The sequence below is a fragment of the Mustela erminea genome, chromosome 6 (assembly GCF_009829155.1).
Source record: "Mustela erminea isolate mMusErm1 chromosome 6, mMusErm1.Pri, whole genome shotgun sequence".
Classification (NCBI taxonomy): domain Eukaryota; kingdom Metazoa; phylum Chordata; class Mammalia; order Carnivora; family Mustelidae; genus Mustela; species Mustela erminea.
Window position 1 is genome coordinate 47,238,489 of NC_045619.1, and position 27,477 is coordinate 47,265,965.

Consider the following 27,477-nt stretch of genomic DNA (forward strand, 5'->3'; position numbering starts at 1 on the left):
GACATGAAAGAAAAGCCTGTCTGGGAATGAAGCCCGCACAACAGAAGGCAGAGTTGAGGATGAAGGTCACCCAGTTCTAATGGCGTGATTTGAGTTCTGGGATCCAATGCTAAACTCTTGGGCGACAGGAGGCAATAAATCCTCCGGTTTCGTTTTTTTTGTTTGCTTGTTTTTTGCTTAAGGCAGCTTGATGTTTTGGGGCTTGGGGGGTTTTGTCCTTTGTTTCTTTGTTTTAGTTCATTGCAACCAATACATTCTAATCTGTAACAGGTCCCCCAGGGCACTAGCTTTCTGAACTCAGAGGAGCTATTTATTCGCTTAGTGTCTTACTTTCCTCAACAGCAAAATAGAAATTAAAACAGATATCTTGCCCATCTTGTAACATTGTATAAGCAGAGAGAATATCATAGTACAAGTGGAAGCACTTTCAGAAATTAATGCCAAGATAAAGTAGCAGAAAATGTCCTTAAGTATGTAATATTGACTATAGGAAATTGCTACTTTTCTATGTTAAAATAACAGCAATTTCACATGCGCAAGCTACTATTTTTGCATAATCCTTGCAAATTGTCTTAATTTGAGTATGCCTCCAAACCGTGCGATTCAACCTCAGATAATTTTTATGTAAATGATATTGGTACATTTTCTGTTTCTCTTGACTCCCTCAAGATGACTCCTACCTGGCATCAGGAGTGAAATGTACATGGTGGGTGTTCCCAAGATCAGGTGCAAACCAAGAGCAACAACACAGAGATAGGAGAGGAGCTCCTGGAGAGCGTGCACTTAGCCCCCAGCTTGGAAACTGCAGGGTTTTCTTTAGTAGTCTAACTTCCTTTCTCTATACTTTTACTGAGGGCTTCCTCAAATGAATAAATAGCAGAGCTACTCCGGGTTGTCTCTGATCTCAAATGTCAAAGGAAATGTGTTTATTTTGGGGTATCCCTATTACACGTCAACTAAGCAAAACAACGATTTTTTTCAGTTTTTGTAAACAAACATTTTGAAAAGATTTCTCAAAATCATGAAAAACTGTTTCCTGGTTTAGAATACAGGAGGTGAGCAATGTAAGGAGCTCTTCATGCTGTCGCTCCTCCAAAAGATACCAGACCTAGAAACTTCTCCAAAACAAACAAACATCTTCCACTGTTCTCCTGCTTATCCCAAATTCAGAGAAAGGAAGAAACCCATCTTCCCCTCCTCTGTCCTCCTGTGGAGAGAGGATAAAGGAAGTTCCAGAGCTTGAGGTTTGGAATCCATGGGCCTGGGCTTGAGTCCCAGCTCTACAATCTAGGGAAACAGTTTCTGGTCTCAGGCCTTCAGTTTCTTCATCTACGAAATGGGAGTAACAGTATGAAACCTCCCAGGGTTGGTGAAGGGATTCTATGAGTGAGAAGTGTCTAGCACAGTGTCTGTCACCAGTAAGAGTTTAAACAATGGTGCATTTCTTTAATATCGGTGGCACTGTGATCATCATATGACTTGTTTCAGCTCAGGGGACACGGTTTTGTCCAAGAAACCTTGGCGAATACTTCTGTGCTTGGCCTCCATGGTACCTCTCTCTGATGTGAAATAACTAACACCAAGTACCTGAGTGGTTATCAGCTAACCTGGGTCCATTCCCACTCATGCATGGTGGCAAGGTCAAGGATAACAGCATTTCCTGCTTTTTCCCATGTTAGCAGCAAAGGGATGGAGCAGCCCCTCCAATAGGACTGACATAGTCATGGCTTCCCTGGGAGCTGGATATCAGCTGATGAGACCCAGAGACCACAGGTCCAGGCTGAAATTTGAGGCACAAGCCTGAACCCCATACTGGGACCTATTACTAGTCACACTAATAATAATATCTACTACTCCTGGGTACTTTATTTTTTAAAACATTTTATTTATTTATTTATTTGAGAGCGAGAGAGAAGGAGAAACAGACTCCACACTGAGCCAAGAGCCCGATATGGGACTCAATCCCAGGACCCTGAGATCATAACTGGAGCCAAAGGCAGATGCTTAACAAACTAAGTCACCCAGGTGCCCTCCTATGTACTTTCTGTAACACAGGCACTGTCCCCAAGTGTATCAAGACACTTGACATAATTTCTCATCAATTCTTCAAGGTAAGGGTGCCTTTTTTCAATAAACGTTCTTTTCTGAAGTATAGTATACATAAAGAAAAATGTACAGAGCACTAGTACACAATTTGATTTTTTTTTTAAGATTTTATGTATTTATTTGACAGAGAGAAATCACAAGTAGATGGAGAGGCAGGCAGAGAGAGAGAGGGAAGCAGGCTCCCTGCTGAGCAGAGAGCCCGATGCGGGACTCGATCCCAGGACCCTGAGATCATGACCCGAGCCGAAGGCAGCGGCTTAACCCACTGAGCCACCCAGGCGCCCCCACAATTTGATATTTTTAAATAAAATGAATTCTACTGGGTAACTCTCACTGGGCCAAGAAATAGGGCATGTCCAGCACTCTAGAAGTTATCCTCATGCCCTCTTCCAGCTGCTACTTTCTTCTGCTCAAGACAAATCACTATACTGAAATCTAAAGCCATAGAGGAGTGTAGAGAAGTGGAATTATATGATCTGTAGTCTTATGTGTTGGCTTCTTTTGCCCAACATTATGTTTATGAGATTCACTCATTATAATTGCAAATGGGAGTCATTTGTTTATTTCCATTACTGTAGGAATATAACACAATTCATCCTGCCTTGGACGGTCATTTGGGTTATTTTCAGTTTGTGGTTATTAAAAGTAAAACTTCTATGGAAATTTTTGTGTGTGTCTTTTAGTGGGTGTATTTGCACACTTCTGCTAGGCATATTACCAGCGGTGGGACCACTGAGTCATAGGATGTGCTTTAGTCCATGCAACCAAACTGATTACAGAGAGGTTATGAGATCAGGATTCCTAATGTCATTTAACAAATGCAGAAATTGGGGTTTGACCACCTGAAATAACTTGCTCAGTGTCACAGCTGTTAAGTGGGAGAGACAGGGTTCAAACCCTCCTCTTCCTTTCGTGCTACACTGAGGATGTCTTGAGAACATGTAGCAGAAGAGGAATGCAAGTGTGAAAGCAGCAAACTGACCAAGTTCCCACCTTTCAGAAAAACTTATAGCTTGCATTTTAACGCCTTTCAATATATTCTTTTATACATTACTTCTAAAAAATCTTAGATGAGGCGCCTGAGTGACTCAGTGGTTTAAAACCTCTGCCTTGGGCTCAGGTCATGGTCTCAGAGTCCTGGGATCAAACCCCATATGGGGCTCTCTGCTCAGCGGGGAGCCTGCTTCCCCCACCCTCCCTCTCTGCCTGCCTCTCTACTTGTGATCTCTCTCTCTCTCTCTGCCAAATAAATAAATAAAATCGTTTTAAATAAATAAATACATAAAAAAATCTTAGAAATGGGTGAAGTAGAAATTATGATTCTTATTTGATAATCGAGAGAAGTCAGTCTCAGGGCACCTGGGTGACAGTTAAGCGTCTAACTCTTGGTTTCAGCTCAGGTGGTGACCTCAGAGTCCTGAGATTCAGGCACTCGGCGTGGTTTCTTCTTGTCCCTCTCCCTCCCTTTCTGCCCTCCCCCACCTGCCCCACCGCCCCGTGCTCGCTCTCTCACTCTCAGTTTTTCTGAAATAAATAAATAAATCTTAAAAACAAAACAAAACAGTCTCAGAAAGTACCTACTTGCTGAGATGAGACCGACCATTTTTCTTTTTTTTTTTTTCTTTTTTTTTTAGTAAAAAGTATTTTATTTAGTAAAAAAATATTTATGGAAAATGTGTAAATAATATAAATATCTTTTAAATGATAGGCAGTGTTATCTTCTGACATTATTATAAGAAATACTTTTTAAATCTTCTAAAAAAAACTAGCAAAACTAAGAAGTACTTGAAGAGTGATCTTGAATGCAATTTAAAACCCTCCAGAAAGGATAAGCTCAGTACAATGATGAGGTACTTGGTAAGACCGACCATTTTTCTGACTTTACAGTGTGAACTCAGCCAGGGCACCTCTCCTGCGGGCCAAAGACCGCCACTCCGGGGCTGAAAAAACCCTTTCATAGTTGAGGTTCAAACCATATGAATCCATGAATCATCTTCTATTTGGGATTCAGGTGAAATGGAAGTGGGGATCCTCTCGTATCCGGGGTCTAGACCACACGGGGCTGGAAACAGCTAGCAGGAGCTTGCTCACCAGCTATTTTCTCTCTCAGCAAGATTTTACATCTGTCCCCAGCAACCCAGTGATTCTACGTTGTGAGCCTATGAATGGGAATCTTAGAACCCTCGGACAAAGTGAACTGCTTGGGAGAAGGTCACAGAAAAGCCTTCCTGATTGACTTAGAACCTGTCCTCCTATCAAAATCCCTGCCCAGTAAGACCAGCTTAGGCTCCTCCTTCTTCCTCCCGTGTGCCATTTCCCCAGGACCTTTGTAAAAACCCTTGGCCTCTGCCACATCAAATATGAATTCTCTACTAGAAAACTTCTGCTGAAAATATAAACTGTAATGAAAACATAGCATTTGGATTTTTGCCTCACCACCCCCCGCCTGGCCCTGGGAAAATGTTCATTTACATTCTGGAACGATTGTCCGGAGTCAATTATCTTTAGTCAGCTTTTCAGTGACCTTCATTCGAACAGGACTTAAACAAGGGATTCAAGATTTCCTCTCTGCTGGACATGTCAGTTACTCTTTCATGATTTTCTCTGGAAATGGTGAAAAATCAATGTCCTCTCCAGAGACGGGCAGCAGAAAATCACCACAGGATAGAGCTTAACCCCGAAATGGCCAGGAGGGTTTGAACAGCAATCTGGTCTGACGAGGAAACGCTTGGAAGGTTTGGGTGGCTTGCCCAGTTCTCCCAGTGGGCTGGTGCATCTGTGGGAGAGCGAACAGATGGTCCCCTCGTCTGGCTAGAAATTTACTCAGCCTTTTGTGTTTGAGAATCACATAGAAGCTGCAGGCTAGATGTAAGGATTCTTGAAGAAATCAGAGTACACTCGCATAAGGAAGCTGGGTGGTGAGCTCTATATTATCCAGAAAGGAGACTTTAGTTAACATTTTCTGTTTCAAGGGTTGAATAAGAGAAACCAAGCAACTGTTGGCCAGGGTGAGTCCATGTGAAAGAAAAGGAGGCAGTGAGAGGTTTGGTTCATGCTGGATGCCCAGTATGGTTCTGCCACCCCATGGCCAAGGGGCAGCCACGTGTGAGCCTTGGCTGGAGGACCCTCCAGCCATGCTGAAGCTGAGGCCAGACATCCCTGAAAGGACCAGCTGGCTCCACAGGCAAGCAGAGGACCAGTTCTAATCACATGGCCAGGAAAAGAAAAGGCAGCAACTCAAGCAGGTGAGGAAGCCACCTGCACCACCTTCCAGGGCAGTGGAAAGCCCTGGAGTTTGGGGACAATAGTGGGAAGGGGAGCCCCCAAACAGAAATCCTGAACATCCGGCCAAGCTGATTCAGGGTAGTAAAAGTGATGTACCCTGAGTCTGGGCTGCTATTCATACTGGCCACGTCTCATTATTTACGGCAGCTAATAGAGGAGGTTTGGAGTCTCATCCTTTTGCCTATTAAGTGCCATAGCATTTATTCTGGAAGTTCCAGGCTGCAGACTTTAAAACTCCAATTTGTTTACAACTTGAAGAGGTCTGTAAGTTCAAAACATGATGTGTCACCTGTTACATAACACTAAAAATAAGGTAGTCTGGCCACTTGGGCATCGTAGGATTCTGCTGAAAGACTTCTGAAATGACCTCACAAAATCTCAAAGATCTACCTGGAACCCCCTAACTTGAAGCAAGCGCTAGTAGAGTACATCAACTCTCTACCTTTCTGCTCCCCTGGAGAAATCCTCCAAAGTCTGCTTCCATGAGCCAGCAGCCCCGTTAGCCCTGGGAGCTTGTTAGGGGCGCAGACCCTCGGGCCCCATCTCAGGAGTACTGAATCAGATCCTGCATTTTACCCAGGCCCCTATTTTATCTGTGTGCGCACTGAAGTCGAGAAGGACTACAAGCGCCTGAACAGCAGTCGGCTCTTGAACGTGCAGCCACGTTGCAAGCTCCCACCAGCCTGGAGCCTATGTCCTCTGAGATATATTGCCCCTAAAATCAAAAGGACATTTGCATTTCCTCTCCACCAGCGAGAGAGAGAGAGAGAGAGAGAGAGACAGATAATGGTGTCTCTCCCTAGGAGCACCTGCATGACCCCACCTAAGAGTGCATGAAACTTGGTGTCAAGAGGAAAGGAAGAAACTCCCAGGGCTGACCCTTACCCTTCTGTGAAAGAGACAATAATTTTGCAGGGTTACTACAAGGCTGGTAAAAAAAAAAAAAAAAATCCCTGACTTAATGGTGAAAGCAGTGACCAGCCCTGGGTTGGCTTACTTGGTCTGGAGTGGTGGGCCCACACGTGACAGTCCCTGGAGTCCTCCAGCGCCTGTGTGCACTTTCTCTTCTTGGTTGGTGGCAATGAGGCTCTAGAATCAAGAACCCAGGATGAAGGTTAGGAGTTTTTGCTCTCCATGTTACATGAAATCAGATTCCGTTTCCCAGGTGTCTGCTCTAGGCCTTCTTAAGACTAGCTGTAATTGGTTAAGACTCCTTGAGGCCCACTCGCCCCCAGGACCACTAGGTTGTACGTGAGTGCACCGGACAAGCTCCTATCCCATGAGCCCTACTAGTCTGAAACATCGCTTTCCAATAGCCAGTAGATCTGAGATTCACCTGCTTGAAAAATAAACTGACTATATATTTCCAAAGGCAGAGGACTCATTGAGACAAAGACAGGAACTTAAACTATAGAATATACATATATAAAATAGAAGTATATAAAAAATATATATATTTTACACCTGATATTTTTTTCACAGGGAATTTTGCCACAATTTTTGAGGACCTTTACTTTTTCTGCCATTCTTTAGATTCAGGAGGAATGGATGAGAGAAGGAGAAGAAGAAGGAAAAGAGGAGGAAGAAAAAATATTAAGTTAATGCTTAATCAACAGGTATTTTTCTGAGAGCTCATTCACAAGTCACTTGCGTATTCTAGCTGAGTCTGCAAATGCAAACAGTGCTTTTTCCTTTGCTCGGAATGCCCCCATACATTTCTGACATTTTAACTTTCCATTGAATAAGGACTTCGGGTTTAGCGGGGTTTTAGTTGAAAGATGGTCTAAAGCGGAGGGGGCGGAGCTGGAGGGTGGTTTGTGAGGAGGAGAGCTTCCTGTGTCTGATATATGTCTCAACACCGCCATCTCCTGGAGAGAACTCCATGATTCATGCTTTACCCGCACTGCGTGGGGTGCTGGCTGCTCTGAGGTCTTTTATAACTAAATATGTTGCCCTTTACCCAGGGCTGTGGCACAGAGGCTGCTGATGGTAAGGACGGCTTATCTCCGGATGGGAGGACATGCATCGGTCCGGGGGGGTTGGAAGATGACTGGTGTTGGGGTAGCAGTGGCGAGAGCTGCCGAGGCTGTGGGCAGAGCTGCTCATTTCACAGGAGCTCTGCGGCAGGTGTGCAGGGAGCATCCCCGCAGCAGCTGCAGAGTGGAGAGAAGTAGCTGGAAGCCTCCCGACTGCGGCTTCGGGTCTCATGGCCGGACAGCAAGCACCTGGGGGAACACATAGGTGAAAAGGGCCTCTCTTTCTGACAGCCCAGCATCCCCGAAGACCTGGCAAGGTGTGTGGGCTGCAGAGTGCACTCACCTTGCATCTGTGGAGGAGAACAGGAGTCTGAGGCCGAATAGGGTGGAGTATCGGGGAGCTGCTGCTGCCTGAGGATTAGAGACATACATTGCTTTTTGTTGTGACCTGTTCTGTCATTATAGCTCTGTCACAAATGGAAGAGAGCCCTGAGTACTATGCGCACAGTACCCTGTGGGGCCCAGAGCCCACCAGATCATGCCTAGTGTAGCATGTTAAGTAAATGGGTTTTGAGGAAGACCAAACTGGATTTGGGTCCCAACTTTAACACTGCCTAGCTGTGTATCCACGACCAAGATCTTAGTCTCTCCAGGCTTCTGTTTACTCACCTGCAATATGGGAATAACCATCATGCCTTCCTCCTAGCATCCTTGTGAGAATTAAATGAGATACTGTGTATAAAACCCATAACATAACGTCCCCAGAGTTCATGCTCAGTTATAGTTTATATATATATACAGTTTATTTATTATAGTTTAATTAACAGTATTGTTGTTTCTAAACATTTCAAACACTTACACCAGAGAGATGGTTGTGCACCCTGTTTGGGCTAACGGCCTATACAATGTCATCACCAAAGCAATGGTTTTCCATCTGTACACAGGGAAATCCCAAAGCTCTTGGAATGAGCTCAGTGGTTTTACAAAAGAAAAAACTTAAATGTCTGAGGGAAAAAAATTCATAACTTTTCCTGTTTTATATATTGAGGTGCAAGTACAATCTCTTTAAGAAAAAAATGAGTACCACCACTAAAAAGAGTGTGAAATTTTCTGTCCCCAAAAACCTGCAAGTTCCTTATGGCTCAGAAACTCCATGTAGAATAAGGCATTCATAAGTACCACCACTGTCCACTTGATTCTCCTGCTAGAGAGTAAGCTATCATGTTTTTCTTGGTTGATTTAAGATTTTAACCTCATATAATGAAAAGTCTATTTTTATTTGTTTACTAGAAAAGTAAGGTTTTCTCCTCAAACTGATCCTTTATAATTTATTCACTCTTTCTGAATAAAGGAAGAGAAAACCTTCCTCCAGCAATGCCACCTTCCTACAAAAACAACACCAAAAATGAAACTAAAGGAATAAAGAGGAGTAAACTCAAAAGGACATAGAGTACATGTGCAGAGAGCACAACAGACTGTATTTTAATAACACTGTCGCAGACAGAAGTAGGATAGATGGTAACTGAATTAACAGAACAGAAAAAGCAAAACCAAGACTGCCTGGAGATGGCAGAAGGGACACAGTCAACAAGAGATTATCCAATTTTATTATTTTTTATTTTTTTAAAGATTTCATTTATTCATTCAACAGACAAAGATCACAAGTAGGCAGAGAGGCAGGCAGAGAGAGGAGGAAGCAGGCTCCCTACAGATGCAGGGCTCGATCCCAGGACCCTGCGATCATGACCCGGGCTGAAAGCAAAGGCTTTAACTCACTGAGCCACCCATGCACTCCAAGAGATTATCCAGTTTTAAAATAACTCCAGAAAAGCCCAAGACATTGGAGTCACTAGAAATCTCTGAATTCAGGAGGAAGGTGGAGCTGAAAACAAAAAGTTGAAAGTTTGCTTAAGGAACAGCTGGACCCTTAGATTAGCTTCCCCAACCTGTACAGCTCAACAACTACCTTCCTCAGCCCAAGGGAAGTTGAAAGGGTTTACTCCCTGGAGAAACAGATTCCAGGGTGACTGTAAAGCTACTGAGCTAAAAATGGAAGGATTCAATGAAAGTCTAAATGCTGAACCCTGAGACCCTTCCTCAACTTAACTTTGCAGGCATCTAAGCGGATTTCCTGCAGTAAGAAATTGGAAGGTTGTTCCCCAGAAAAATTGAATGTCCTCAAAGGAAAAAATAAGATTTTGAAGTTACTGCTCAAAATGGCCAATCCCGGCTTACTCACTCTACAGCCTTTGAGAATAATGGCTTGCACGCAGAATATCTTAAACAGGAACAAAAGATGAAGGATCAGACATTTCCAGAAACCTTTAAGGTTAAAGACAAAGAACAAGCAGCTAGATATAGAAGGGATGCAAATAAAACAAAAACAAAAACAAAAACAAAAACAAATCCACAAAGAGCTCTTCTGCTTCTGATATCACTAGTAAGCTCCTACCAGTTTGACCTTTTCATACTATGAACTCCGGAAAATTTTAAAAAACCTCTGCCTAAAATTACTGGAAGGTGGACAATAGCAAGAGGATTCTGGGGGGGACACTGAAACTTAGCTGAAGGTAATAGCATAAGGAGAGTTACGTGTTTATAGCTTTTAGCCTCAGGGCCAGTTGAAGGCAGAACCACAGACCAGCTAAAACTCCAATAGAAACACACTAATTTTCTAATCTAAAGAACCAGAGAACAGAGTTTGGGACAAACAGCCTCTTAAAGTGAGAGGGGAATCTTGGGAAAAAGAGATGCAGAGAGGGGAACCCTATAGATTCTGTGTAAAAACTCTGGCCAGGAGTCTGTCTGACTCCTGAGCCATCAATGTATGGGGCTGACTGCACATAGTCCAACCAAAAAAAAAAAAAAAAAAAAATCAAAAGGGCAAAATGAAAAACAAACAAAACTGAACTAAAATTTAAGTTACTTCCCTAGAGACAGAGTTTATCATTTGAGTTTAAAGAAAGTAACTGCCTGGTAAAACAGAAGTATATATATACTTTACAGAGGAAATTAAAAAAAAAAATTCAGACATTCAAAATGTCTACAATACAGTTAAGATTACTCAACAAATGGAGAAGCAGGAAAATGTAGCCTAGCCTTGAGGAAAAGAACAGTTAGTGGACACCAACCCAGAAATGATCCAGATATTGGATTAGTTAGATAAATCCATATTTTAGCAGCAGCTATTATAAAAATAGCTGTTGTAACTAAGCCTAATAATGTAGAGGACAATGTGTTTGTAAAGAATAAAAAATACAAAATCTCAGCAAAAAATAGAAACTAAAAAAGAACTAAATGGAAATTCTAGAACTGAATAAAACTAGAAATGAAAATAAAAACAGAAAATTTAAAAATCACTCAGTGGTGTAACAGAAGAACTTGAAGACAAATCAGTAGGTATAATCCAGTCTAAAGAATAGAGAAGGAAAAATGAATCTTGAAAGAGGGAGAGAAAGAGAGATTTGTGAACCATGAGAGGATATAACAGAAAAATAATTAAAGATATAATGACAAAACCTTCCCAAATTTAGTAAAAGACAAATTTATAGGTTCCAGAACTCAGCAAATTCTAAGATAAATACAGAGAAAACCACACCTAGGTCATCAGAGTCAAATCAGTTAAAAAAAAAAAAAAGAGAGAGAGAGAGAGAGAAAGAGAAAAATTTTCAACAGTACCCAAAGAAAAACAACATATTATATGTAGGGTAATAGTGGTTCACATGACAAATGACTTATCAAAATCTCCAGAAGTAAGAAGACAGTGCAACAATATCTTTAAAGTGCTAGTGAAAATCAAAACTGACAATCTAGAATTTCATATCTGATGAAGATATCTTCCAAGAATAAAAGCAAAATAAAGATACTATCAGATTAAAAAAAATTTTAAGTGAAACCATAAACAGACATGTATAATAAGAAATGTTAAAGACATTATTTAGGCTAGAGGAAATTATATCAGATGGAAACTTGAAACTTTAGGAAGAAATGTAAAGAGTAAAGAATTGTATGTATCTGATGCAACTTCATTATTTTTCTTAATTTATTTAAAATACACAGGACTGTTTAAAGCAAAAATTGTGGTGTTATCTTGTAGCATTTATAATGTATGAAGGAGTAATACTTATGACAACTACAGCCCAGAGGAAGGCAGTGGGGGATAAAATAAAATTACATAATTGAAGGTTTCTACATTTTACATAAAGTGATACAATGTTAATTCATTAACTCCAAGTAGACTGTGAAAAGTTAAATGATGCAAAGAGGTATAGCTAAGGTCAATAAGTAAAATGGATCTAAAATTATTCAAATAATACAAAATAAAGTAAAAAGGAGTTACAAAGAAGAAATAGGAAGGATAAAAAGATGACAAATAATAAAATGGCACAATTAAATACATTAACAGTGATTATATTAAGTGTTAATGAACTAAAACTCCAATAAAAGGCAGAGATTGTAAGCACAGATTTTTTTTTTTAAAGCAAGACCAACTGTATGTTATCTGCAAGAAACACTCTAAATTTTAAGACTCAGATAAGTTGAAAACAAATGGGGAAAAAAAGGTATGAGAAGGCAGAAGTGATTTCATGAATAAGTAAAATAGACTTCAAAATAAAGATTATTACTAAAAATAAAGAGGCTCATTCCATAATAATAAAATAATAACAGTCCTTTCATTAAGAAGAAATAGCAATTATGATTGTTTACATATCCAATAACAGAACTTCAAAATACATGAATCAGAATTGACAGAATTAAAAGAAGAAATAAATAATTGTACAATCATAATTGGAGATTTTCACATCCTTCTCTCATCAATTGGTAGAACAAAATAGGTAGTACAAATTGATAGAACAAAAAAGTCAATAATGACAAAGATCATCTGAGAAATTTCTTTAAGAAGAAAAGTAACTGAGGTGTTTGAATGCTAAAAGATATTTTGCAGTTCCCTTCAGAGAATTTGTGGGAAGAATTAATATAATCATAATAAATGATATGTGAAGACATAGTGATAATAACGTAAGCCCGGGATATTGGCCCAATTAAAAATTTTTATAGAACTTTATGATATTGGGAGGTTGGTGCTAGAAATGGGTGTCAGATGTGGTATAAGAAGTTAAATCTCCCCTGAAGATGATATTAAGTTCTTAAAATATATAAAGTAAGAAGAGCAATATAAAACAGCATTTAAATACAAAGTGGTAGAAATATCTAAAAGCATTGGAAAGTATCTGCCTCTGGGAGAGGCAAAGTGATGATCATGGAGAAGAAGAGAATTGCTGGTTTTTATTATAAACCATACACACACAGTACCATTTGACTTCTTAAATTCTGCACATGTCACTTCTGTAGAGCTACAAATTAAATTTTGTGATGGACTCTGTGATATCGCAATTCCACATTCAAGATTCTAGGCAGTTGTTTACATTTACATTAGTGGCACCACTGGAATTCAGTAATAATAAAATCTAAAAATCACAAGTAATTTATCAACTCACTCAAGAAATATGGCATGGCCTATTGTATACAGGAATGCATGCATGGAAAATCAAAGGTCCCTTAGTTGAGTGACAGCAACATGTGGTATGGTTTCAAAGTGATGATTTTGAAAAATTTTTTAAAGACTTATTTATTTTAGAGAGAGAGAGAGAGAGAGAGAGTGTGTGTGTGTGTATGCATGCATGCATGCGAGTGGGGGAAGGGCAGAGGAAGAGGGAGAGAAATCCTCAAGCAGACTTCCTGCTAAGCACAGAGCCCAATGAGGAGCTTGATTCCAGGACCCTGAGATCATGACCTGAGCCAAAAATCAAGAGTCAGGTGCTTAACTGACTGAACCACCCAGGCACCCCAAGATCTTGAAATTTTTAATGCTTTCCTTGCAGTTTACTGTTCGTTCTAAAACTCACCACAGCTACTCCTTTATTTCATTGAATTCCATGCTCAATGCATTTTACAGTTTTGAAAGAAATTCTGCAGTTCTTTTCAGGGAATTTGAAGGAAGAATTAATGATAGCTACCTTTGAAACTGAGCAAATTTTTAAAAAATAAAGGCAATTAACTTTATGGAAGACACTCTTATTTGGGACTATTTATGAACAGGTAATCTCCTCATTACTCACAATTACATCAGGAATCCCAGTCATGCATATTAGACTGTTTTTGGTCTTCGTGCTCTGAATTTGTCTATTATGCCAAAGGGATTTCCATGAAGTGGACCTGGAAAGTAAGAGAACCGTGGGTCACTCCTTGAGTGGCCATCTCTGTCTCTCCCTTCCATAGGAAATAGTTGTAATAATCAAGAGATTCTTAGCTATAGATAAAAAATGAATAGTTTGCCTTCTAAACTCTCTCTCAGATACTTGTTACTGTGTTTGGGAGGATAAATGGATAAATATGGTCTCCTGGGGTTGAATGCCATGCAACCAAAAGAGGGAATGCCATATAGACTCTTGTTCCCAGCTGGTTAAGATATATGTATATCCATGACAGCTGCTTGCTGTGCCCAAAGCAGCCAATATTTCTTTCAGATAGCACTCAGACTTGACCAAGTTGTCGTTGAGTGCCTACCATACGCTCACGACTATACTAGGCACTATGTAGGACATAACAGTATTAAGACATGGGCTTCATGTGAATACCCAGCAGGGACTATTCACAATTCAACAGTCCAATCCTGAGTTTTCTTTGATGACTCCCCCGGTGCCTTCACACACCAACTGTACCTTCTCCAAAGTTCTATTGCACAGTGAGCTCAACTCAACACAGTGCTTGGTATAGAGTTGGTACTTAATAAATACGAATTACTGCTTTGTTACACTACATATGGCCATTAAGTATGTTACATATATAAATTCATATATTAAAAAATGGCTTTCCTGACCATCTAATCTAAAATATTAGTCTTCCCCCACCCCTCTTCCTACTCCCTTACCTTATGTTTATTTTTTTTTTCCTCTTACTGAATGACTTTATACTATATGCCATTGTCTTTCTCTTCCCACTAGAGCGGCATGACAGCAGTGGAGAACCAAGAGCAGAGGGATGGGAGCGTCTCACCCCAGCAGAAAGCAATAAGGAAATGCATTGTCTGTTGGGAATTTAAAAACAATACTTACACCTACAAAAAGTCAGTGTGCTTTTATTCTCGCCATGCTCCACCAACTTAGAAAAAAATGCCTGGGTGCTCTGCCAGGGTAGGGTGCTTCCTACCCACTGCCCTTGGTAAACTATTAGCAGGGATTTCATCTGTTTTGTTCACAGATTACTCCATCATGCAACTGTAGAAATAGTTGTTATTGAAAATAATTTCTCCAATTTCTCATGAATATGATTTATCCTCCCATGTGAACATCTGCATTAAGAACATATCTTAATACTGTGTGTGCGTGCACACGTGTGTGTGTCCTGCACAGTGTCTCAGTGGTGAGCATGTTGTAGGCACACAATAAACACTTGATCAAGCTTGGTTAGGGCTTGTACCCACCACCTGAAAGTTAGGATGAGAAAGGGACTTGGCAGAAATATTGTCAGTGGATAACATAGCCCAAGAAAATAATTTCATGACAGGACAGAGGAAGCAAGATGCCACCCCACACTTCCAGTCCTTTATTGGCAAACTGCAAGGACCCTGAGCCTCCCACAGGAGGAAGACAGGAGCCAGCCACTCTTGTCTGTTGCTTTAGAAATAGATAAACTTTTATGGAGAACCGACTCTGGTCCAAGCACCAAGCTCACCCTTTACACGTGTTATCTCATGTAATCTCAACTACCAGCATGGGGAAAGGTACTACTATCGTCCCTATTCCATAGGCAATGGAACTAAGGCTTCATGAGGTTTCATAACTTAACCAAGATTATTCATCTGGCAACTAGTCAAGCTGGAATTAAATGGTCTCCTACCAGAATTAATGCTCTAAAAAACATAGTAATTTAAACAGACTCTCCTAATCAAACTAATTACTATAGGTAATTTTCCACAAATATCTTTAGAACCAAGATGTCACCAGTAATGTCTCAGCCCAGGGTTCTGCTTAGCCTTCCTCCTACAACATCAGTTTGAACCCAGGAGTCAAACTGGTCAATGAACTCACACAGCCTTTAACAAGCTCTTCTCACAGAACTACCCGTGTTACCTCATCCCTTTCACAACACCACAGTAAAGAGCTTATCAGCCCTGCTCCATTGGTGACAGAACAAAAGCGTGCAGCTGGTCATTGACTCCTAGTTCATTTTGCTGTCCAACCCCAATAAGCCAAGTCTTAAGTAAAACCCAGAATAAGCTCAACCAGTAGAATAAATAAAATAAAACCTGCAGTGGATGCGTCACTGACCTAATGTGTCTTTAAGTTCCGTCTCCTGTGAAGTCACCCATTCAAACCTGTGAATCAGTGTCACCCCAGTGTCCTCAGCTGGTTAGTTCCCTCTTACTCCACAGGTAGGATCCCAAGGCCATCCTAAAGCTCAGTATGACATGACCTCCCCTGAGCACACTTACTCAAACTAAACCAACTTATTTGGTTTGGAACATAGGAGATGATGGGGAAGGAGGCATGTTTGTGTGACCAAAAGCAGGGCTTCTCAAACTATAATGCGCATGCGCATTCTGTGGGGGTGCTTAGTTAAAATGCAGAGTCTGATTCAGCTTTTCTGAGGGAAGGTCTGAGATGTTACATTTCTAGCTTCTGGGTCAGGCTAGTGCTGCTCCCTGACACACACTTCGAGTAAAGAAGGGAAGCCGGTGAACCTCTGGGCATTTTTGAGGGAAATAAAATTCACTGTTTTAAAATTCACTAGTCTCTTTTCTGGAGTCTTCCTTCTCTACACACACACACACCCACCCACACACACACACACACACACACATACACACATACACACACACTTCTTGTCCTTTTCCCCTGCAACCTCCAGAGTTCTATGCTATCCGCTAAATATCTAAATCCACCTTCCTTCAAGAATGGCTCTCCATATTTAGACATTTCCCAGTAGGTCCACCAGGGCTTACCTGTTTACCCAGTAGGTAACTGGCTGGCTAACCTAGGGAAATCAGAGGACTTCAGCCTGCTGCTCCTGGGCAGACAGCTGCCCTGGACTCTGCTACTCAAGGAAACAAAGGGTTAAGGGCAATATTCAGAACCTTTCACATGCTGACAGGACTTCCCCTTAGGTCAATACACCGATTAGAGTCACACAGAAAGATGAGAAAGTCTGAGAGGTGTATCCCAATGCTCATGCATGGATACCTCCCTCCCAAAGGAGGTCCAAGGCCAAATAAATTTGAGAAAAAGTGTATACCATTTCTCTTCTCCAGTTGTATATTAGCATAACAAAGTCTCTGAAAAGTCCTGCAGTAAAGTTCATTTAGCTTTGTTTAAGTCAGTTACTCATAAGCTTATTCACTCACCATGGAACTTTTGGTTTCCCCCCAAACAGCAACTCATGGGACCAATTTTCCATAGCGCATGTAGGGGCATCTGTTTTACAGCGCCAACAATTCCATTTTTTAATATATTTGAGATGTGAAAATCTCCCTATGAGATTCAAACTGAGTCTCATCAATTTTGCAGCCTTGTGGTCTCTTAGATCGTTTCAGCAAGGAGTCATCACTGATATTTTTTTAAAAGCACAATTCACAGGCAGTACAGTAGAGGGGAAGTGACTGAAGACTGGTCATAAACTTAGGTGTGAATCCTAGCCCTGTTGCTGATTAGCTGTGAGCTGACGCAAGAAAACCTACATCTCAGGGCCGCTAGGAGGAATGCAACTAACCTGAAAAAAAAAAAGCCAGGTGTTTAGAAATAGTCAACACTTAGAGTATTTGAATGGGTTGTACAGATGTAACTATCACTGAGCCAGCTGAAGAGCCCCATGGGCGTGGACGGACCGGAGCTGTTTCCGCTCGTTTTTGCTCAGACTGCTATCACAGCCTCACTTAATTGCATGCACCTGAGTGGTTTTTATCAAGCAATGTCCGATTATCTGATTACCAGACTTTTCTTGAATGGGCATGTACTCTGACCATCTTTGCAAACTGGCTTAGACCCAGGGTCACATCCTTTGTCAGATCATTTTAGATACATTGAATGTATTTCCCTGAGGTTCACATTCCTCCCAAATACCACCTAATTAATCTAAAAGCTGCATAGAGAGGAAAGGTCATATGTAGAGCCAGGCACATTTGGATCCCAGCTGTGCCACTTACTGACCTGTGGAAAGTTACTTTACTATCTTTGCACCTCCCTATTTATAAAACTGTGTTTGTTTGGCAAATTTGTTCAGAGAATGAAATGTGTAAAATCAGATATGTAATTATATAAATGAATGTGTAAAAACTGTGAAGAACATTGCCCAACACTTGATAAATGATCAACAATATTAACTCCCTCCTCTACCTCTCTTATACCCAACCACCCCGAAGGTAAAGAATGAATTTGGTTGGGCAAATCCATAGTGATAGCCTCTAAGGAGATAATTCTGGTCCTATAGGAAAGACCATGATTATCATGGAAACTACAACTGTATGGCAGATTTCAGCCTTCCCAGATAAGAAGACAAATTCTTCGAATGAGACTTTTGTTCATGTCTCCCCACCAAACAGCTAAAAATTCTTTCTGTGACTTGTAAAAGTGATCCAGATGATTAAACAGAACCCTGGTACAATCAGCTATACCTTCTCTTAAGGAGCAGTTACATGGAAGAGAGATTAGACAACTTCTGGCAGATTGTTTTCAGGCCAGAGATGGTAAGGATACATACTGCCCACTCTTTCCACAGGAATTCACACCAGTGGTTTGGATGAAGCGAAAGGGAATGTGAGGGAAGGTACAGGGGCAATCAGTGTCTGAGTTCAGCCCATACAGTGCCTAGAGCAGAAGAGCCAACTCAGAGTGTGGGCTCATACATCAGGCTTCCCACTAGCTATGTGTGTGTTTGTGTTTAACTAGCTTTCAAAATGCTGAGCTTCCCTTCATCCTGTGGTCATTTGACAAGGATGTTCTTGTCATCAAAGAGTGGCAAGAGACAGGTACCAGAAATATCCACAAATGGGTTTCCTCATTGCTGAGATTCAGTTCTGGTTTCACTCTTTCATGGGGGCATGTACACATATACCAAAATAGGCTCAATAACAAAATGGAGATGACAGAGAAAGTCAGTGAACTTGAAGACAGATCAACAGAAATTATCCAGTTAGAATACCAGAGAGAAAAATGATTGAAAATAAATCAACTAAGACTCAGGGAACTATGCACAGTATCAAAGGTCTAGCATTTGTGTCACTGGAGTCTTAAAAAGAGGTAAGAAAGACACTGGTACAGAAAAATAAATGTGAAGAAATAATAGCTGAAAACTTTCCATACGTACTAAAAATTATAAATTTACAAACTCAAAAACAATATAATCCCAAACAATATAATCTCAAAGAAAACTATGCCTAGCAGTGACTGGGTGGCTCAGTTGATCCGGTGTCTGACTCGTAATTTTGGCTCAGGTCATGATCTCGGGGTCATGGCGTTAAGCCCAAAGTCAGGCTCCATGCTCAGTGCAGAGTCTTCTTGTCCCTCTCCCACCCCCCTCTGACCCTCCCCTTGCTCGTGCATATGTGCAACCACACTCTCCTTCTCAAATAAAAAAATAAAATCTTAAAAAATAATAAAGGCATAGAGTTTGGGGCATACAACAGTCTCAATTTGCAGGTGACATCACTGTAAAGACAGAAAATCCCCAACAATCTATTTTAAAAGCTCTTAAAACTAATAAATGCCTTCATTAAGATTGCAGGACCCAAGTTTAATTTATAAATATTATACTATTTTTATATGTTGGCAGTAAATAATTGGAATCTGATTTCAAGACTTCTAATAAAAGTACAATAGTCAAGATAGTGTAGTATTGGCAAAATGACAAGCACATAGATCAATGGAACAGTAGAGAGTCTAGATATAGATCTATACAAATATGGTCAACTGATTTTTTACTACAGTGTAAAATTAATTAATTTAATAACTTTTCTAAGTTATTCAACAAATAAATCTGGATAATTGGACATCCATACACATAGAAGTTAGTCTCAACCTATACCTCAAACTTCATACAAAAATTAATTCAAAATGGATCATAGGCCTAAATGTAAAGTGTAAGACTTTAAAACTTTTAGAAGAAAACAGAAGAAAATTGGGGGAAGCTTAGATTAGGCAATATCTATAATTCTTAGATATAAAGCATAAACTATGTTGGAAAAGATAAGTTGCACATTATCAAAATTATAAACTTTTGTTCTGGCAAAGATGCTATTAAAAATGAAAATTTAAGTTACAGACTGGGAGAAAATACTCGCATATCACATACCTAGCATAGTTCTTATATCCAGAATATTAAACAATTCTCTAAACTCAAAGTTAAGAAAACTCCAAAGGGCAAAAAATTTGAACAGAAATTATACCAAAGAAAATGCAAAAATAGCAAACAAACACACAAAATGATATTCAACATCATTAGTCATTAGGAAAACACAAGTTAAAACACAATGAGATACCACTGCAGAATGGCTTTTTGTTGTAGAATGGCTATAATAAAATTTTCTAAACTGATAAAACCAAGAACTGGCAATGAAGAGAAGAAACCAGATGTCATATACACTGCTAGTGGTAATGGAAAATGGTATGGCTGCTCTAGAAAATTTGGCAATTTCTATAAAGTTAAGCTTATACTTAAAATATCACCCATCAGACTTCATTCCAAATATTACCCTCAGATTCTCATGAGGAAAAACAGAGATTTTCCTCCATGGTCAGGAAGAAGACAGGAATGTCCACTCTCATCATTACTATTTAATATGGTATTAAAGAAGTCTTAGCCTCAGCAATCAGACAGCAAAAAGAAATAAAAGACATCCAAATTGGCAAGGAAGAAGTCAAACTGTCAATATTTGCAGATGACATGATACTCTATGCAGGAAAACCTGAACAAAAAGTTGCTAGAACTGACACAGGAATTCCCTAAAACTGTAGGATAGAAAATCAACGGAGAGAAATCTGTTGCATTTTTATATGTGAATAATAAAGCAGCAGAAAAAGAAATGAAGGAATCAATCCCATTTACAATCTCACCAGAAACAGTAAGATACCTAGGAGTACACCTAACCAAATAAGCAAAAGATCTATACTCTGAAAACTATAGACCACTTATGAAAGAAATTGAAGAGGACACAAAGAAATGGAAAAATATTCCATGCTCGTGGATTAGAAAAACAAACATTGTTAAAATGTCTATACTACCCAAAATGATCTACACATTTAATGCAAACCCTATCAAAATAACACCAGCATTTTTCACAGAGCTAGATGTTCACAATCCTAAAATTTGTATGGAACCACTAAAGACCCTGAATAGCCAAAGCAATTCTGAAAAAGAAAAGCAAAGCTGGAGATATCATGATTCCAGATTTCCAGCTATATTATAAAGCTGTAGTCATCAAGACAGTATGGTACTGGCACAAAAAGACACATAGATCCATTAAACAGAACAGAAAAACCCAGAAATGAACCCATAATTATATGGTCAATGAATCGTCAACAAAACAGAAAGAATACACAATGGGAAAAAGAGAGTCTCTTCAAATGGTGTTGGGAAAACAGGACAGCAACATGCAGAAGAATGAAACCAGACCACTTGGTTATACCATACACAAAAATAAATTCAAAATGGACAAAAGACCTAAATGTGAGACAAGAAAACATCAAACTCCTATATGAGAACACTGACCTCGGCTGTAGCAACTTCTTACTAGACACATCTCAGGAAATAAGGGAAACAAAAGCAAAAATGAACCACTGAGTCTTCATCAAGATAAAAAAATAAAAATAAAAATAAAAAACTTCCGCACAGTGAAGGAAACAATCAACAAAACTAAAAGGATGCCTATGGAATAAGAGAAGATATTTACAAATCATATTATTTGATAAAGGGTGGGTATCCAAAATCTATGAAGAACTTATCAAATAAAGCACCCCAAAATAAATAATCCAGTTAAAAAATGGGTAGAAAAAGGGAGTCTGGGTGGTTCAGTCAGTTGCGCTTCTGGCTGTTGATTTCAGCTCAGATCATGAATTGAGCCCTGCGTTGGGCTCTGCACTCAGTGGGGAGTCTGCTTGAAGATTCTGTCCCTCTGCCCCTCCCCCAACTCATGCATATGTGCTCTCTCTCTCTCTCTCTTTCAAATAAATAAGTATTTTAAAAAGAATTAAGGGGAAAGAAGAAGGAAAAGAAGGAAGGGAGAGAAGGAGAGAAGGAGTGAGGGAAGGAAGAAGGAAAGAAGAAATGGGCAAAAGACACAAATAGACATTTTTCCAAAGAAGACACCAGATGGCTAACAGACACATGAAGAGATGCTCAACATCACTCATCAGGGAAATACAAATCAAAACCACAATGAGATACCATTTCACACCAGTCAGAATGGCTAAAATTAATAGCACAGGAAACAACAGATGTCGGTGAGGATGCAGAGGAAAGAGAACCTTCTTACACTGTTGGTGGGAATGCAAACTGCAGCAGCCACTCTGGAAAGCAGCATAGAGGTTCCTCAAAAAGTTAAAAGTAGAAGAATCCTATTACCCAATAATTGCACTATGAGGTACTTACCCAAAGGATACAGAAATACACATTTGAAGGGACATATGCATGCCGATGTTTATAGCAGCATGATCAACAATAGCCAAAATGTGGCGTGTGTGTGTGTGTGTGTGTGTACATGCAATGGAACATTAACCAGCCATGAAAAAATGAAATCTTGCCATTTGCAATGATATGGATGGAGCTAGAGTATATTATCCTAGTTAAAGAAGTCAGTCAGAGAAAGACAAATACTATATGATTTCACTCATATGTGGAATTTAGGAAATAAAGCAGATGAACATATGGGAAAGGGAAAAAAGAGAGAGAGGGAAGCAAACCATAAGAGACTTTTCTAAAAGATAGAAAACAAGCTGAAGGTTGATGGAGGGAGGTGGGTGGGGGATGGGCTAAATGGGTGATGGGTATTAAGGACAGCACTTTATGATGAACACTTCTTATGATGTAAGTGATGAAGCACTAAATTCTACTCCTGAAACCAATACACACTATATGTTAACCAACTAGAATTTAAATAAAAATTTTGAATAAATAAATTAATAAATATTACTCTCAGAAATTAAAACTCTTGATCACATTAAAAACCTGGGCATTAATATTTATAGAAGCTATTCATAATGGCCCAAAACTGGAAATTATCTGAATTTCCTTGAATGGGCAACTGAATAAACAAACTGAATTATAAACATTCAACAGGGTCTTTCCCAGGAATAAAAAGGAATGAACTATTGATCAAAGACTTTAGGCTTAGTGAAAGAAACCGGACTTAAAATGGTTTATCCCATAGATTTCATTTATGTGACATTCAAGAAAAGCAAAACTATAGGGACAGAGAACTGATCAACAGTCACTAGGAGGTGGGGTTGATCACTAAGGGGAAGCATAAGGGAAGTGTCTCAGGTGAGGGAACTATCGTTTGTGCTAGTCCTGGTAGTAGTTCTACAAGCCTATGAACTTGTCAAAACTTGCAGAACTATATACAGGATAAAAATTGAATGTTACTGTATGTAAATTAAAAATTAAAGCTGGAGTAGTTATGTTAATATCAGAATATAAGAGCAGAAATCAACAAAACACAAAACAGAAAAACAACTAGGAATATACATTTAATCAAAATCTGGATCTTCAAAAGGTTAGGAAAACTGATAAACCTCTCGCCAGAGGGATCAAGAAGAAAAAGACACAAATTACTGGGATGCCTGGGTGGCTCAGTAGGTTAAAGCCTCTCCCTTCAGCTCAGGTCATGATCCCAAGGTTCTGGGATCAAGCCCTGCATGGGGCTCTCTGCTCAGCAGAGAGCCTGCTTCCCTTCCTCCCTCTTTGCCTGCCTCTCTGCCTACTTGTGATCTCTCTCTGTCAAATAAATAAGTAAAATCTTAAAAAAAAAAAAAAAAGACACAAATTACTGATATTAAGAACAAAACGATTATCACTATAGATTCTACAGATGTTAAAAGTAAAATAAGAGAATATGATGAGCAACTTTATGTTAGTGAATTTGACAACTTAGATGAAATCAATAAATTCACCGGAAGACATAAACTGCCCAAGCTGATAAGTACCGACAGATAACCCGAATAACCCCGTATCTATTAAAGATACTGAATTGGAAGGGGAGGACCTTCGTATAAAGAAAATTCCAGGGACAGCAGACTTCACTCAGAAAAACTGCCAGTGATTTACAGAAGAAACAATACCAACTCCATCCATGTCCTTTTGGAAAATAGAATAGGAGGAAACAATTTCTAGTTCATTTAATTATTTTATAACTTTTAAAACATCAAATAGAAAGCAGTGCTTTTATTACTTACAAGATCCCCAGATCAAAATCATTGCCCAAGAATTCCTCCAGCAGACTTGTATCCAGCACTGAGTTCTCCAGAGTGTCACTGGGCCCCTGAGCTGCAAAGACAAATTAAAAATGTTCAGATTCATGAAGATTTCAGAATTGCTAATATCTAAAAACATTGACATGCCTGTACCCAATAATTTTAAAGCAATGAAACAGTATTATACATTTATTGAGAGTATAATCTTTCTTCCATTCAAATATTTCTTTAGAAGTCTCTTTAGAGTCTTCTTCATGTAATGAGCACCGAGTGTTATAGAAGGCTGATGAATCATTGCCCTCTATCTCTGAAACTAATAATATATTATATGTTAATTAATAGAATTTAAATTATTAAAAAAAGGAACTCTCTTTAGATACTACTCTCCTCCAGCAACCTTCCCTAAGTCTGGTTTAGGTGCCCTTTTTTATGTGCTTCCACTAACAGCCTATGCTTTGTTTTATGCACTATTATAATTGCTTGCCTTTGTGTTTGTTTCTCCATTTAAAGTCTTTAAGAGTAGGGACTATGTCCTTCTTACAGTAACCATAAGAATCTATGGTATAAAAAAGGCAGCAATAAACATTTGTGGATGGATGGATGGATGGATGGATGGATGGATGGTTCACTGGATGGATAGTTGGATGGAAGGAAGGATGGATGGTTGGTGAGTTGGTTTGTTGGTTGGACAGATTATTTCCAGTTAAATTCATCGAGAAGTACCTTGCTTCACATTTTTGTTAAACTTCCCAAAATGTAACACAATATTTTTGTCCTTTTTCTTGGTTTGAAAAAAATAAAAATAAACTTACTGGTTTCTTTCTGATCATAATAAAGATTAGAATTTAAAAAGAATAAAAGTATAAAACATAGGAATATATAATAATGAGGACAAAACAATATTTGTTTGTAGATAACATGACCCTATACCTAGCATACTCAGGAGAAATAATTGGCAACAATTAGAAATGATCAGAAAATTCAACAGAGTAGCTGATCAAAACTAAACATAAAAAGTATTTCTTTATATATAAAAATAATCAATCAACAATTACAATAAATATAACGAAGAGGATTCTATTCAAAATGACAAAAAAGTATAAAATACCTAAATACATATTTAGGGATAAGATTTTTTTTTAAAGCTAAAAAAACTTCTCTGAGGGGTCATAAGAAGAGATTTGAATAAATGGAAAGACATTGATATTAGACTAAAAGACTAAAATGTCATAAAACTTTTACTAGATATTGTTTAGAATATCTGCCAAACCCACATATTCATTATCTGAGAACTTTCCCCTTGTGAAAATGGTCTCCAGCAGCCATATTTGTAACACAACCTCTACGGGCACCCAAATCAGGGAGACCCGATCCACTGGTTGACCAGGGACCAATCCAATCGTTTCTCCTAAGAATCTCAACTAGATTTTAGAGCTGGTTGTTAAAATGAAGTCATGTAATAACAAGGTGAGCTAGAGTGATAGTTTAATATTTCCAACACATTAACCCAGGTCCTTCTTGATTTTTTTTTATCCTTACTGAAGCCTGGTTGTTCAATTTTCATTTCAATTACATGACACACCTTTTGAATTGGTGTGTGTGTGTTATCTGTAATTAAATAATACCCAAGTGAAAGTGTTCTGAAATTCTTCTGGAAAAATAAATAGCCAAAAATCACCAGAAAATTATGGAGGAGGAGGTAAATACTGAGAAATATACACAAGGACACATCAAAGGATGTAGGATATATCTGGGGTATATCAAGAAATAGCACAAATACATGTAATGTATAAGGACTTTTAGTACACGCTAAACAAATCCTTTGATGCCAGTGAGAAAAGGTTTATTAAATAAAATAATGGGGGAAAATGGCTAGACAAATGAGGGGAAAAATCTGGATTATTTTCCTACTTCCACACCAAAACTCCAGAAAGAGCAAGATTTCAACATAAATAAATAAAACCATAGAAAGAAAATGTGAGTTAATATTTTTATGATCTTGGGATAAAGGTTTTTCCCAAGCATGGCACAAAAGCCAAAAACTATAAAGCAAAATATTGATAAATTTCACTTTCTACATTTTTTTGAGGAGAAAAGAATTCTTAACATTTTATTTTGAAATAATTTCAAACCTAAAGAGAAGCTACAGGAATTTAAAGGAACACTTTTGCCCTGCACTCATATTCACCAATTATTAACTTTGTGGGTTTTTTCCCAGGCATGATCTAAATATATAACACTTCAACTCTCTACCCCTCACACAAATATCCCTCATGTAATCCAATGCTTTGTGTTCTTCCTAGGTGCAAGGTACCTTCACATTCAGATCATGGCACTAGTTACAGGAGAGCCATTTTACATTTAACTTTTGGCTTTATATCTCATTCATTAAAATAAATTTTTAAAAATCTTGAGCCCCTCCCAAATGGGAAAAACTGATGGATGCCAGAGATAGACAGATGAGAGGGAGGAAGAAAGAGAAGAGGAGAGAGATCACCAACTCTTTTCAGTTGCATAAACTAAGAAGGAAATGGATGGAAGATACTCTTAAATGTTGTGATGGTCAGAATTAACCTCAGAGTGGAGTTTAGTCTCAAGCAAAACTCTGAAGAAAGGATAGGATGGAGATGAGCTGGATAAGACCCCTTCATTCTTTCATTGATTCAACAAATATTTATTAAGCACCATACCAAGTACACGCCAAACACTGTACAAGGTTCTGGGGACACAACAGAGAGGGGGAAAAAAAGGAAAATTCCCTCGGGGGGACTGAATTCTAAGGGAGGGAAGGAGGCACCAGTGGGGATGGGGGAGGACAGAGGTGACATATGAGAAACAAGAAATAAACACGATTTTTTTTCACATGAAAATGAAACAGTGGTATAAGAGGCTGCAGGGAGAAAGAGCTCCTTTTGATTGGGGCAGCTTCTTCAGAAAAGGGCCAGCCATGCAGAGATAGGGCAACCCATGCCGGCTGTGGGAAACAGTAGGGGCAAGAGAACAGGGGCTGTTTGAGAAACAAACAATTTCAGGGTGGCGAAGGCATTGGGAGGAGGTAGGAGAGGCTGGTCAGAGCCATGGGAAGCCTTTGGAAAGTGACATGATATGTTTTACATTTTTAAAAGTTTTGTTCTGTATAGCCACTTTGACAAACAGTATGGAGGTTCTTCAAAAAATTAAAAATGTGAAAAAATATTAAAAATGCAAATACCACATGATCCAGCAATTCCACTACTGGTTATTTACTTAAGCAATATAAAAACATTAATTTGAAAAGACATATGCATCCCTGTGTTTATTGCAGCATTATTTACAATATCCAAGATATGGAAGCAACCTAAGTGTCCATCAGTAGATGAATGGATAAAGAAGATGTGGTATATAGCTACAACAGAATATTACACAGCCATAAAAAAGGATGGGATTGTGCCACTGGTGACAACATGGATGGACCCAGAGGGCATGATGCTAAGTGAAATAAGTCACACTGAGAAGGACAAACACCACATGGTTTTACCATGTGTGGAACCTTAAAAAAAAAAAAAAACCAAATGAATAAACAAAAAGAAAAAATGAAAAAGTTTATTCTGGTTGCTTAATGGAAAAGGACTCTAAAGGGATAACAGAAGGGAGATGAATTCGAATGCCAT

At 39.1% G+C, this 27,477-nt stretch overlaps 1 protein-coding gene across 1 annotated transcript in view; it reads right to left on the reverse strand.

The window, feature by feature from the left end:
• Positions 1–27,477, reverse strand: part of MYRFL (myelin regulatory factor like) — a 123,221-nt gene that overhangs the window by 68,860 nt on the left and 26,884 nt on the right. The window contains exons 3-6 of the mRNA XM_032347049.1: positions 23,810–23,900; positions 7,711–7,778; positions 7,352–7,616; positions 6,389–6,480 (exon numbers count right to left, since the gene is read on the reverse strand). Of these exons, the coding sequence (XP_032202940.1) occupies positions 6,389–6,480; positions 7,352–7,616; positions 7,711–7,778; positions 23,810–23,900 (516 nt within the window). The remainder of the gene's footprint in view (positions 1–6,388; positions 6,481–7,351; positions 7,617–7,710; positions 7,779–23,809; positions 23,901–27,477) is intronic.